At 31.8% G+C, this 13,793-nt stretch overlaps 1 protein-coding gene across 4 annotated transcripts in view; it reads left to right on the plus strand.

Annotated features, from left to right (window-relative positions):
* The window catches only part of NBEA (neurobeachin), a 731,202-nt gene that overhangs the window by 322,213 nt on the left and 395,196 nt on the right, over nt 1-13,793 (plus strand). For all 4 annotated transcript variants that reach the window (XM_073013351.1, XM_073013354.1, XM_073013348.1 and 1 more), the window contains one exon: nt 5,174-5,235. In XM_073013351.1, coding sequence (XP_072869452.1) covers nt 5,174-5,235 — 62 coding nt within the window. The remainder of the gene's footprint in view (nt 1-5,173; nt 5,236-13,793) is intronic.

A 13,793-nucleotide genomic window follows, 5' to 3' on the forward strand; every position in this document is an offset into this window, starting at 1 on the left:
TTGGGAGGCCCAGGTGGGTGGATTGCTTGAGCTCAGGAGTTCAGATCAGCTTGGGCAACATGACAAAACTCTGTCTCCACCAAAATTACAAAAATTAGCCACCGTACTCCAGCCCTTGTGACACAGCAAGATTTTGCCTCCAAAACAAACAAAAAGATTAAAAATCATTAGAAGATTGACTAAAAACTAGTTAGTCCTGGGCATGTTTGATTTTTAAAATTCAGATTGTCAGTACAGTCATATCTGTTTGATGGAAAATAAATTGGTATCTTTTATTGTGGGGAGAAATATGGTCTAGAATGAAACTCATCACTTTTCCTTCTGCAAATTTGCTGCTTTATTTGCTTTCCTTATCTCAGTTAAAGGTATCATCATCACACTCTGATGGTTCCTTTACCGTGCCCTAATGGTTGTTAAAATAGTTGTCTAAAATAGTTTGTCTCATTACAGAATGCCTTTCAAGTCTGTCTCTACTTGCATTGCCACCATCTTGAGCTCAAGCTTTCAGTCGTTTAACTAAACTTTTTAGTTACTGGTTTCTTCCTGTACTGCTGACAGAAAGTGGTCTTTCCAAAATAGAGCTAATTCTGTCTGCGCCCTGCTTAAAATCCTGTTGTTTCTCCCTGGTGATGACAGGATAGTATGCCGTGTATGGCTCTACTTCCTGCCTACCTCTCTGTCTTCATTTCCAGTCACTTCCTTTCATCCTTCACACCCTACGACATAACATTCCAACTCCATTTTGCTGACTATTGCATGCTTCTTTATACCTCAAACATTTCTCTGTCACCTGGAATGACCTTCCCTTCTTTCCAGTTTTTGCTTAGATAGGCTCAGCATTATCCAACTTAAATGTCACATTCCCCATAACTTCTTCTCCTAGACACAGTTGCTTAATACCCTTCCTGTGCTTCTCACACTGCATTCTCTATGAACCCCTTAAGAGTCCCTATCATGATTACTTGCTCACATTATCTGCCCCACATCCCACTTAGTACCTACCATGGTGTCAGGCACATTAGAAATACGCTTGGTAAATGTTTTTTGAATGAATTCGGATCTTATTCTAAAAACTGATGTTCTTATTATTGCTCAAAATGTAATTTTTATCTACAGTTGATAATGATGATTTATAGATTTATTGATTCAATTAATATTTATTGATTATATATTCAAAGCAATCATAGATGTCTGTCAGAGTCTCCTCTCTTGGATCCTTACTTCAAGAAAACTTTAACATTTAAAAGATGAGTTCCATATAAGAGCATTATTTCTTGTCCCTAGAACATGTGATATTCTTCATCTCCCACCATGAGGAACATTCTGCTAGAGATGGAATTTTTCAACAGTATTTTAAAACTTTAGGGCTCTTTTAACTTGATATTCAATTCAACAGATGTAAAAAGTTAGACCCACAGATTGACTCAAAAGAGTCTGACAGTTCTTTATTAAAATAATATCATTGTACCTTTTAGTAGTGTTTGTATTAAATAAAGATAGCTTTGTCCCAAAGGCCAAGCTTCTAACTTTATACTCATTTTGGAGATTTCTTATCTGGTTTATCATTTGCAGCAGTTTTTTGTTTTGTTTTGTTTTATCTTGTTTTTTTAGTGGGGAGGGAGTGTCATTCTGAAAGTAGAAATTGACTTCCTACCCCTAGTCAGTGTGAACCCAAAAGAACTGCCAGTTTTTTTGGATAATGGTTTACTCAGCTATATCAGTTTTATTTACTGCCTGGATCTGGACCACCTCAAGTTTGTCCAGCTAATTAATCTTCTCAAGTACTTGTATCTTAGCCACTCAGTGAGCTGACTTCATCTTTCAACAATGTAGTTCATAATATATTCAAAAGCTCTTAATGGATGGTTTCCTTACTGTTAAAGTATCTCCCAAATATACAAGCCTCTTTCCTCATAAGCCCTCACACATTTATTGTCTGCATTCCAGGTGTTCATTTTATACTGGTAAGCTATATGGTTTGCAGTACTGAATCAGTAATTCTGGTTAGAATATTTATTCCAGCAAACATACATATTTTCTGGCAAAAATATTCTATTACTTTGCCCATACTCCTAACTGTATTTTTGCTGGGGAGGCACATATGTACAGCTCCTTTGGGGGCTACTTGTTACTTAACAAGGCACAGATTGTCATGATAGAATAGGAATGCTATAAATAGTCCTTAGTATCATTTCTCCCATTTTATAAGTTGCTTTAAATTTTTCCTTTTGTCTTTCAAAACCGTATAATTTTCTTTCTTTCAATCTTAATCTATCTTTGATTTTTACCCTAGCCCTTCAGTACACTTTTAAACACTCTTATAGTCTGTTCATCCATCCCCCAAGCTATACAAGTTTTTTTCAGATTTTCTCTTTGTTCTCTGCTTCCTGTGTGCTTTTCGCTTAAGCTATTGCTTTTTGTTCCCATGTCTGACCACAATAAGTTACTTTCACCAGGAAAACTGTCAAAATCATTCAACTTTGAATTGACCATTATGACCAGTCTCATAAGCATATATTGCCATATTATTAATGCCAAACTATTTATGTAGCTCTGCAGCAAACAGAATGGGCTTTGAGTTGGATGACTTGAATTTGGGTCCCAATTCCACCACTTACTGAATGACACACCTTTGGCTAGCCACCAAATCTCTTCAGTTTTTATGTATCAAATGAGGTAGTTATAACTAGTTTAAACAGTTATTAAGAGATTCAAATGAGATAGCATATATGTAAGTTATCTGTAAATTCTAAAGCTCTATATAAATTTTATATAATCTTAATTTGAATTAAAATATGGGCACTTGGGAAGGTATAAATAATAACTTATTTATTACTGTAAACTCCTTAGTACTAACACTATATTTTGCTCATAAGTGGAGATATCAAATGAATTAATTTGATTATGAATTTTTTGTGACATAGAAAAAGGATACAGTCAAACTTTTTGAGACATACACTTGTAAAATATTTGTCTTATTCATATACAGCTTAAGAGTTACTTATAGCATCATTCAGTGGTTGTATTTTCATTATCTCTAGTAAAACATTGAGTTTACCTCTTTTTTTTTTTAGTAATACTCCCAACCAAAGTGATTATGTAATTTTTGAAGATAGATAGATCTTTCAAATTTGCCTCTGCTTGTGTTCTCATTGTCACATTTAGTTTTTCTTTTGCTTTTGGGAAAATTCATTTGTTCCTTCTGTCCAAAACTAATTAGACAAAACACATGAGTAAAGGTGTGAGGTTCTATGGACTTGAAATCACAATGGCCTTTTACAAAATACTGAGAGCACTGTTTCCAAATTGCAATTTTGGTATTGTATCAGTTTTTTGTCATTCCTTTTGAACAAAGCATTAATGAAGCATTTGTTTATATTTTTCTTATGATGGAATGATGGTATTTGTAAAAACTATAAATGTTCTTGTTACATAGTGTTTTTTAAAAGTTCATTTAAAAAATTGACTTCTGAGAAATGAATGCAATTTCATGTTTTTCCTAATTTTACTTCAATTTGTTACATATTTAAAAACTCAGACACAGAATATATGTGAATAATTCTTTATATCAAAGCCTTATTGTCTAAATTTACATGAGTTTAATTATGATCATTTGGCCTTTTACTTGTTTTCTCTTTGTCAGAATTCAAATCTTTGAGTAGCCAACAGGTGATACATGTCCCATTAATCTTTCTGACTCCCTAGAACTTGAGCATGAGAATTGCTGATCGATTACACCAATTGTCTCTTAAATGAGCTTCTCACATCTGCCTCTTATTTCATTAGTTAACTGTCTGCCCAAAGATCTGATGAGATGGAACACTAGTATGTTTTTATAGCTTGTTCTGTCAGTCGGTACAATGAGGAGATAGGGTCGTTAGCAAAATGGGCACAAAAGGGTGTCTATCCACTGCCTACAGTAAATATACATGCTAGTGTCTAGAAGGCATTTGAGACTGTTTATTGAAATCACCTTAAGAAACAATAACTGGTTTCACTTCGACTTTCCATTTAGCAACAAATTTAGGCCATGTTAAGACCATTGCCTTTCTTACTGTATGATGCTTTTACTAATTACATTTATCATCAAAGGAAGAAAAATGATAGCATTTCTAAAAACTATGAATGTTCTTGTTATATCGAAATTATTTTTGAAAGAGGAAAAAATCTATTTATTAAGTTACTTTAATTTTGAAAGCAGTGAAAAACTTTAGAAAATATTTTTAAATTACCAAACATCATAATTAACTTACTCTCAACAGCTTTATTAATACTTGATTACCTCATTCTCTATGTTGGCACTTCAAAAAACTACCAATTAAGATCTGTTTTCTTATCATGTACATTGTTATACAGCAGTCATACTTTTAATTGGAAAAAATCTTGATAACTTTTCATCAATACATATAATAAGAATTAATGTTTAAACTGTTTATAGGAAGAATAAGTTCTTAACCTGTAGAATGGGAATAATAATACTGTGTCACAGAGTATAATGATAATTAAATGAGACCATGCACATAAGGCACTGTGCCAATGTGTTAAATATTGCCCAGCGCATAGTAAGTGATCAATGAGTAGTAGCCATTATTACATAGACATTATTACATTCCACTTTTTTTCTTCTGCTATCTATTTGGGGAGATTGGAAGTATAACAGTGCAATATTTTATAAGCATTGATTGATGTGTTAATCATACATTCTTTTTTATTATTTTTAAAATTATTTAATAACTGATAAGCTGTGGAAATTACCTGTTTGTAAATTGATTTTGTCTTTTGGAACAGAATTTAGGCAGAACTTCAATGATTATTGTTCTTTGCTCCAAGGAAACAACCATATAATAAATGTTGTTGGAGTAATAGCAGCTATACATAGCTCATCGATTTTACTAACCTTCCCCATTTTGTTTAAATGTAAGAAATGCCTCAACCAAATAAACAACCAAAGCATGAAGTCAGTTTTCAAGTATTTTCACATCATCTTGTGTATCTGAATAGTTTTAAATTATTGTTAAAAATGTATGTTAGGTGAACATTTTCATTCAGTTTACTTTAGGAATTCTATTTAAAAGAAAGCTTTTTTATACATTAAAATTATATAATGAATTAACTCAGAATGGTAATTTCTACCATTGTAATTTCATTTTGTTTTAACCTTTCTTTGTTGTAGGCCTTGTTTGTATGAAGTCCAGCACATCTGTGGTTGAGCTTGTTATGCTGCTTTGTTCTCAGGTACAAAATCTCATTCACTCAATTACATTAATATATGAGGACTTTTGTGACTAATAATAAAAAGTACGTGCATGTAAGTGTATGTTTATATATTTTTAAGATTTCCATCTGTTATCCCATAGTTGGAGAAAATAATTTACATTGAGTTATATTAGTATATAGATTATCTTACCATGTAAATATTGACTTATTCTCCCTCTCCCTTCTTCTAGTCTTTTTAGCAGTATTATTCTCCTACCCTTTCAATTCTTCCATTGTTTCCTATCATATATATGTATATAAAATACATATATAATGCATATATAAACATCGTAATTTATAATTTTTAAATGTATTATTAATTACATTGTTTCTTCTTCTCTATTATATTTGAGATAATGAAAAGTAAGTTTTTTAATTCCATGCCCAAAGTGTATAATACAGCTTAAGACCTTGCTGCTTTCTCTTTTTTTAAGTGTAATTTGTATATGTCAGTATAAATTCTAAAAATCTACTTGAGCTGTTTATCTTTAATAATCAGAATCAAAGATAAATGGTAATTGTTGGGTATTGTTTCTTCTTAACAATTACAGAGAAACCAAAAATAAATGTAAATATATTTTCTGATTACTTAAATTGGAACCTATTGGTCTTTCTTCTCACCAGCTCTGTCAGGTCTCCTAGTAGTCCTGATTATCCTGATTATCATATTAGTGTTAAATATTCTGTAATGTCAGAATGAAATAAGAGCTTGTGTATGTTTGTAATAAGCAGTTATTACCTTTATTCATAGTTTCCCCAGTAGAAAGAAACATATATCTAAGCTCTTCCTAATTACTGGCCTGAGGTTTGCTTAAAGCTATAGCTAACTTGCAAATAAACAACAAAATGAATTCAAGTGATCCTCTAAAACATCAGCAAAACTAAACAAAACAAACGAAAAACTTACCAATTGATTTTCAGTTTTCAGGTTTACTTTCTTCAAGAATATATTCCTAGGAAAATCGTTAGGCCCATGTTCCTCATTATAGCCAGGAACAGTATTGATAAGGAAGAGGTTAAAGAAAGCAGCATCCCTGTGAGGAGCTCATCTGCAGGGCATTTGAAAATGTTGTCACCTACTGTTGAAGTCCTGAGTTCGAGAGACTATCTGGATCTTTTCGATTCATGATGATGCACAGTTCTGTAAAATGCTTTAATGGAAAAATAGCTTAGAATTCCTTCTTCTATAGCCCTGTGTTTCACTGCTGTTCAGAGAAATAAAGAGGAATGTAGCATTAAGATCTAGTGTCTTTGATGGCCTCATCATCTAATCATAGGTTTAACATTACTCATTTGCTGGCTCCAGGAATTCCTGCCATTAAGGGCCCTAGAGATGAAACTTTGCCTCAGATATTGATTGAAAGGAAGAGTGAGAAATTTAAGCTCTCTATGCAGTGCACTTTCTTTCAGTGTTGCAGCAAAGCAATATTGTAAACATGCCTCTCGATTTGATTTTTTAAGTTGAATTTTTAAAATAATTCAGTTTTTTAAATATTTCAAGTATTTAATTGATTAAATGCACCTCATTTAAGTAAATTAAAAATATATGCTTATTCTTTAAAATAGCTCCCAATTGTTTTGGTTATTTTTCTGTTTAACTGAAATAATGCTTTCCACTAAATATTTTTAATGAAACAAATAATCCTCCTTTATTCCTATTCGGGGGGATAAGTTTACCATTTTACTGTGAAATTAAGCTTCTAGAACTATCTTTGTAGATCATGTATTGCTCCATGTCTTTTAATGGACCAATGTCTTTTAATTGCTCCAACTAAAATCATGTCTTTAGTTGTAAGGACACACATACTAAAAAATGGACATGTCTTCAAAGTTTCTTAAAATGATGTGCCATTTTTCTATACTACTTAAATTCAAGATGATTTACATCCTATTTTCATCCATTAACAGGGCAACATAGCAGTAGCATACCTCTGAAAAGAGAAATAAATACAGTTAATGATGCTGTGGAGACTGCTTGGCATAGCTCTCTCCAAAGCAGTTCTTCTACAGCCCTTAATGCATCTCTTGTAGAATGAAGCACAGTCCCTGTAGAATTAGTACAGTTCTGTAGGCCATCTTTGTGCCAAGGCAGTAGGTAATCCTGATGAATCTTGAAAGCTGCAGAGTTCTGAGTACTTTTTGTTTTACTCTACAGAGAGCCTTTTGTAAGTCTTGATAGCTCCATGTTATTATCATGAGCAGTATTAATACTAATAAAAATAGTTGAAAATCTGAATGAGTAGCTTTAAGTTACTATCTTGATATACTATGTATATATTTTTTCCACAGTGAGAAATCAAACTAAGATCTTATTCATATTGTAATTTAATGCTGGTTAGAATAAGTTAGAATTCTGCAAATAGAATTTTTAATGTATTTATTTGTATAAAATATGCTTTTCTTTTTCCAAATTTAGACAAGCCATTGAAAGATAAAAATTTTTTGAGAGACCAGGCAGCTAAGAAAAAGGGAAAAGAAAATGCAATATTGGGTTTTTTATAGGATTTTGTTTTTCTTTGCTACAACACATTAGATGGCTTTTATTTTTATGCTTCTCATTTTCATTTTGGAAATTTCCTGTTAGCAACTACATATTATTAAGGATATTAGCTTTTCTTTCTTATCTGAGCTCCTGAATAAACTTACTATTGCTAATAGTTTGTACCCAAAATGTGGTCTAAATTTACATGAGATCATATTACAAGTGTCTGAAGGTACTTGTCAAGGATAATTCAGTTCATATGGGCAAACTTTTAAACTCCAAGGGATGTATCATGCAGTCTACCCCCCAGTGTAATTTTACATCTGTGTGGAAAACGTATTTAAGTCTTAAGAAGAAGCTGTTAAAGTTATCATTATGATGTATTTATCATTCCACAAATACCCAAAACATTTTTTACTGTTTTCCGGATTTTTTTCTGATATAGATTTTATGATACAAATATATTTATTCTTCTTCACTTTTATTTTGTATTAAAGTTGACGTTAGTAGCATTTTAAAAATTGGTTTCATATCATTTTGAAGTGAAATGAACTAAAGTAAAAAACTTAATATCAAATCAGAGGTTAATTAGGGAGTACAAGGTCTTCTACAGATTCTTCAGTATATCAGAGGTCTGATACTATCTTTTATCGTAGCTTTTTAAAAAAAGTTTTATAATTAGATATGGTTAAGGTGCTTATTCTCTATGTGTACTTATTTGTTTATTACATTATTTTTACCATATTGTGCTCTTTGATGAATAGCAGATTTAGTTTTCAAGTAAACTTCTTTAGTTACTATAATAGTTAGTAATTACTTCCAGATTTTTTAAGGAAGTCTCCATAAGATACACTGCAGGAAAAATGGACTGATGTTATCCCATAGCATTTCTTTAAGTTTTTGTAAGTAAAGCTTAGCAGACATCACTTGCATTTTTCTGTGCCTTATCTATCAATAGAAAATATTTTATAAATTGAGAAACTGTATATTTAAAAAATTCTTAGTATTTAAGCGCTTTCTGACTGGACGCAATGATTAAGCAAAGGCATGCTTAGTAAGTCATTTCTACTCTCACTGAAAACCTAAAGATGTATAAGTAATATAAAGTAATAGGCCTGCAAAATGAATTATTTTGTGGTTTGTTTGAATTTACTTTTTTCTAAATACCTCATATACTTAAATAAAAAGAATTTTAGTGACTTCACTGATATGATCAAAGCATTAACCCAGGACTTCTAAAGACAACAATTATAAAAGAACCACAACTAAAGAACAATCTTTTTTTTTTTTTTTTTTTTTTTGATTTGGCCTTTGAACATTTGCGTTTTTCATTTTTTCTCCAGTTTGATATAGTTGAGTCAAATAGTACAAAAGAAAAAATACACTTTTCTTCTGCTAAATGCTGTAAACCTGAGACTGAGGTTCAAAGACATAGATAAGAGAACATAGAGGCCTATTAAAAAATATTCATTGTAAGTACTCAATAGTGAAAGGATTTTTGGTGTATATAGTAAGATTTCAAATACAAGAAAACCAGGGATGGAGTAGATGTTTTTTCCCCATTGTCTTTAGAAATATCATGAAATTCTAATTATCATGATGAAGTTATGTCACATTTAATTTTGTAGTTATTTAATAACTACATTTTTTAAGCATTTTGATGGTTACTAAAGACTTACACATTGTTCCATTTCTCACGTTTAGTATTATCGATGAAACTTGCCAGTTTTGAAGCTAAATTTGAATTCAGTTAAGAACGATAAAAAAATTATGACCTGATACTTAAAATTGAATATAAATGAGCAGTTACCTTTGTGTGGTTCAGTAAATGAGTCCTGTGTACCAACAATAAGATTGTCATGGAAAGGTTTATTGAGGCGAACTGAAAATGAGCCCTGAAGGTGCAAGGTATTCTATTCAGCATAAGCAGAGAAGGAGAACTGGGCTGAAGAAACAGCCTGAGCCCTGTTTCCTCAGAAACCTGAGGTCTGGAGAGGAATGAGTCTCTCATTCCTCTTCAGATTGGGATTAGACATTCAGCAGTGTCTAATCTTTTGGCTTCCTGGGGCCACATTGGAAGAAGAATCATCTTGGGCCACACATAACATATACTAACACTAATGACAGCTGATGAACTAAAAAAAAAAAAAAAAAAAGGTCTTGTAATGTTTTAAAAAAGTTTATGAATTTGTGTTGGGCCACATTCAAAGCTGTCCTGGGCCACATGCAGCCCATTGGCCACAGCTTGGACAAGCTTGTGTTACCTGCTCAAGCCAGTTACCAGCCTCATTTACAACACATCAGAAATCAAGTAGCCATATGTGATTAAGGTCAAGGGATAGCAAAGACAATTTTTAAAAAATTAGAAAATGTAAAAAACAACAGTAGAAATTAAGTGGCCAGGCAATATATAGTATTTATTTGTTTACCTAGGCAGTGTATAATACAATACCTTCTTCAAGAGTATTTTTAATATAAAATGTTGTAGTGTGTTAATAGTATAGAATTAAGGCTAGTAAGAAATGTCTAACCGTTAAACAGTATTGGATAGTTCATGATCATTTACTACAGATTCTGTTTTAAAAGAGCCACCTTTTCATTTTCTAATATCTAAGAAATCCCTGCCTTGCTGTCTAGATGGTGGGTGACCCCACCTCTTACCTGTGGTATAATGTCATTTCCAAGTTAAAGGGGGCAAATTTGGGCATTTAATGTTTTTGGAGTGGCTATATTATATAATCTTTATTGCCATAAAAGTTTGTAATATGTCCTAAAGTATAAATAAAAGTTAAACAGGAAGGTGAAAATACGGTGAGGCATAAAGATTATAGTCAAATAACAATAAAGATTTTAAATTATTAGAAAATATGGAGAAAATTATACACTGAAAATGTAGACATTTTAAAGGAAAAGGAGTATCAATAGAAAATAATTGGAAAATTGTATTTAATATATCTTGGGGAGAATCAGTACAGAACACATTGCAACAGGAAGACAGACTCTCTGTCTGTTATATGTTTAATTACTTACAGCATTCCTGGATGAAAATTTAATCATAGATTTAAAGAGCATATAATTCAAATTACTTTTAATTAATTCTGTGAGGTATTTTATTGTTGGATTATTTTTTAAAACTCTTAGAGACGTTAGCAGGTATAAGACATTTTCAGTCTCTTTTATGTTATAAAATATTTTTTCTAAGCTACCTGCAATACATACAATACTCACACATCATGTAACACTTACATATAAGAACTTAGCACATATCCACTTCAAATTAGAGAGGTAAAAGTTTATGAATAAACAAAAAGTTCTGACCTCATCTGTTGGAAATGATAAACTAAGGCTGGGCGTGGTGGCTCAGGCCTGTAATCCCAGCACTTTGGGAGGCCAAGGCAGGTGGATCACGAGGTCAGGAGTTCCGGACCAGCCTGGCCAACATAGTGAAACCCGTCCCTACTAAAATTACAAAAATTAGCCAGGCATGCTGTGGGCACCTGTAGTCCCAGCTACTTAGGAGGCTGAGGCAGGAGAATCTCTTGAACCCGGGAGGTGGAGGTTACAGTGAGCCGAGATTGCACCACTGCACTCCAGCCTGGGCGACAGAGTGAGACTCAGTCTAAAAAAAACACACACACACACACACACACAAAAGAAAGAAATGATAGAAAAGAACAACAGTCTTTTTTTTCCTCGTGTCTAATTTCTCATAATTCTAGTAAGATTGAGGGAAAAAAGAAATCAATAAGCCTAGGCCACCTGCAGGATCATTTTTAAGAGTGTTTAATGTCTGTGACAGAAGAGAAGGAATGTAGAATATGCTGAATCCCTGGATCCCTGACACTAAGTCCAACTCCCTGACCTAAAATTTCTTTCCATACTGTGCCTCAAATTTCACATTTCCCTTTCTCCCAATATTTTGGTTTATTTTTCTTTTATCTTTATTTTCCTGTGTCTACATTGTATAAGTTTTTCAGACAAATTACAACAATTTTGAAAAATAGTGAAAACTCTCTCTCTCTCTCTCTCTCTCTCTCTCTCTCTCTATATATATATATATATATATATATATATATATATATATCTATCTCACAGTTTTCCCTCTAGTTCATGTTCCCTTTTCTGGTGGTAGATTTTCTTCATTTTTGTCTTATGCATATTTTAATATGCTTTATTTTTATTAGCTATCACGTAATAAGTAGTTTTCTGTATCCTCTTTTTTTGTTCCATTGTACATTTCCTCATGATCATTTTTTCTGTGGTTTCGATGTTTAAATAATTAGAGACTCACAGGAAGTTGCAAAAATAGTACACAGAGTCCCATGTAACCTTCCCTCAGCTTCCTCCAAAAGTAACATCTTACATATAACTGTAGTAGAGTATCAAAACCAGGAAATGGATACTAATGTAGTACTGCCAACTAGATGATAGACATTATTCAACATTCTCTGTTTTTTACATGTGTTCATTTCTATGTGTATGTAACTCAATAAAATTTTATTCCAAGTATTAATGAAACCAATATGGTTGTTCCTGTACCTCATATCTTCCCAATTATTTCAAACGCTTTTATTTTATGAAGCCTTTCTGTATTATTATTATAAGGTTCTAATCTCTCCATCATTCCCTTAGCATCTGAGTGCATAAATCTGGATGGTAAATATAGGAACCTGTTTATATGTTTTAATTAGATGCTCTTATATGTGATTAAGGTATGATTTTCTTTACCCACCACATTTCAGTTTGCATTAGAATAAGCTGCATTTCTAGTATTTCCTTTCTTTCTGAAGAACTCTATTCAGCCAATGGAGAAAATAAGTATTGTATAGTCTCAATATATTTAACATTTATGAAGAGCATTTAAAAGCATACATTGTTTATTTACAACATTTCAAAAGACTGCTTAAGGATGACACAGAACTTTGAAGTTTTCTGAAGTCACTTTATGGATGTTATTCATTTCAGTTATGCTACAAATGTACACCATACTAAAGATCACTTTATTTTTCTATTGCCTTGTGTTATGCTTACCACTATGTCTTCCACTCCTAGTATAAATATCCAGCACATAGTATAGGTAATTATTAATGACATATTGAGTTATTTTATAAATAAAAAGGAGTATATGTTAGCTAAGGTGATTTGTTATTTATTTTTATTGTGATAAAATATGTAAAATGTAAAATGTGCCATTTTTACCATTTTAAGTATACAATTCAGTGGCATTAATTAAAATCACAGTGTTATATAGCCATAAACACTACAATGTGAAGGTTAGGGAGGCCATTACCCCTACACAGTCAAAAATATGCATATAACTTTTTACTCCCCCAAAAGTTAACTACTAATAGCTTAGCACTAGTGACCAGAAGGAAGCCTTACCGATAACATAAGCCATCAGTTAACACATATTTTCTATGTCATATGTATTATGCATTGTAATCTTACAGTAAAATAAGCTAGAGAAAAGAAAATGTTATTTAAAATATAAAAAATATATGTAGATACATAACCAGTATATATATAATGCTTCTTTTTTTAAATTTTAATGTAGTCCAAAAGTATAAGAAGCTGTTTCAGAGGTGCAAAATACAGTAGGTCTTCAAAGAAAGGTCAGCTAATTATATGTCAAAGATTCTTGTACTTAGTTAAAAATGGTGATCTCTAAATTTCTCTACAACACTAATGTTCTTATACTGGCTTCCACACCTATTGCTGCATGATCATTTATGAATAAATATGAAATATTTAATATAACTTAGTACCTATTTCTAAATCTTAAACTACACATTTGAATGTGAGAAACTTTAACAACTCAAAACTAATATATAAACATGTGTGTTGTATATACTCATAACATATGCTCTCTTTAAAAATATTATCTTGTAAAACAGTCTAGACTTTTTTATTATAAACAAATACAAATACATACACTCATTTTATAATAATAAGATGTGTCCAATTTTAAACATAATTTGATGATCACCTAAAGTCCTATAGAAGCCTCCTTATGTTTATATGATACACCAACTTTTCCTTGAGTAACCAACTAAAT

The sequence above is a fragment of the Chlorocebus sabaeus genome, chromosome 3 (genome assembly GCF_047675955.1).
Source record: "Chlorocebus sabaeus isolate Y175 chromosome 3, mChlSab1.0.hap1, whole genome shotgun sequence".
In the NCBI taxonomy this organism is placed as follows: domain Eukaryota; kingdom Metazoa; phylum Chordata; class Mammalia; order Primates; family Cercopithecidae; genus Chlorocebus; species Chlorocebus sabaeus.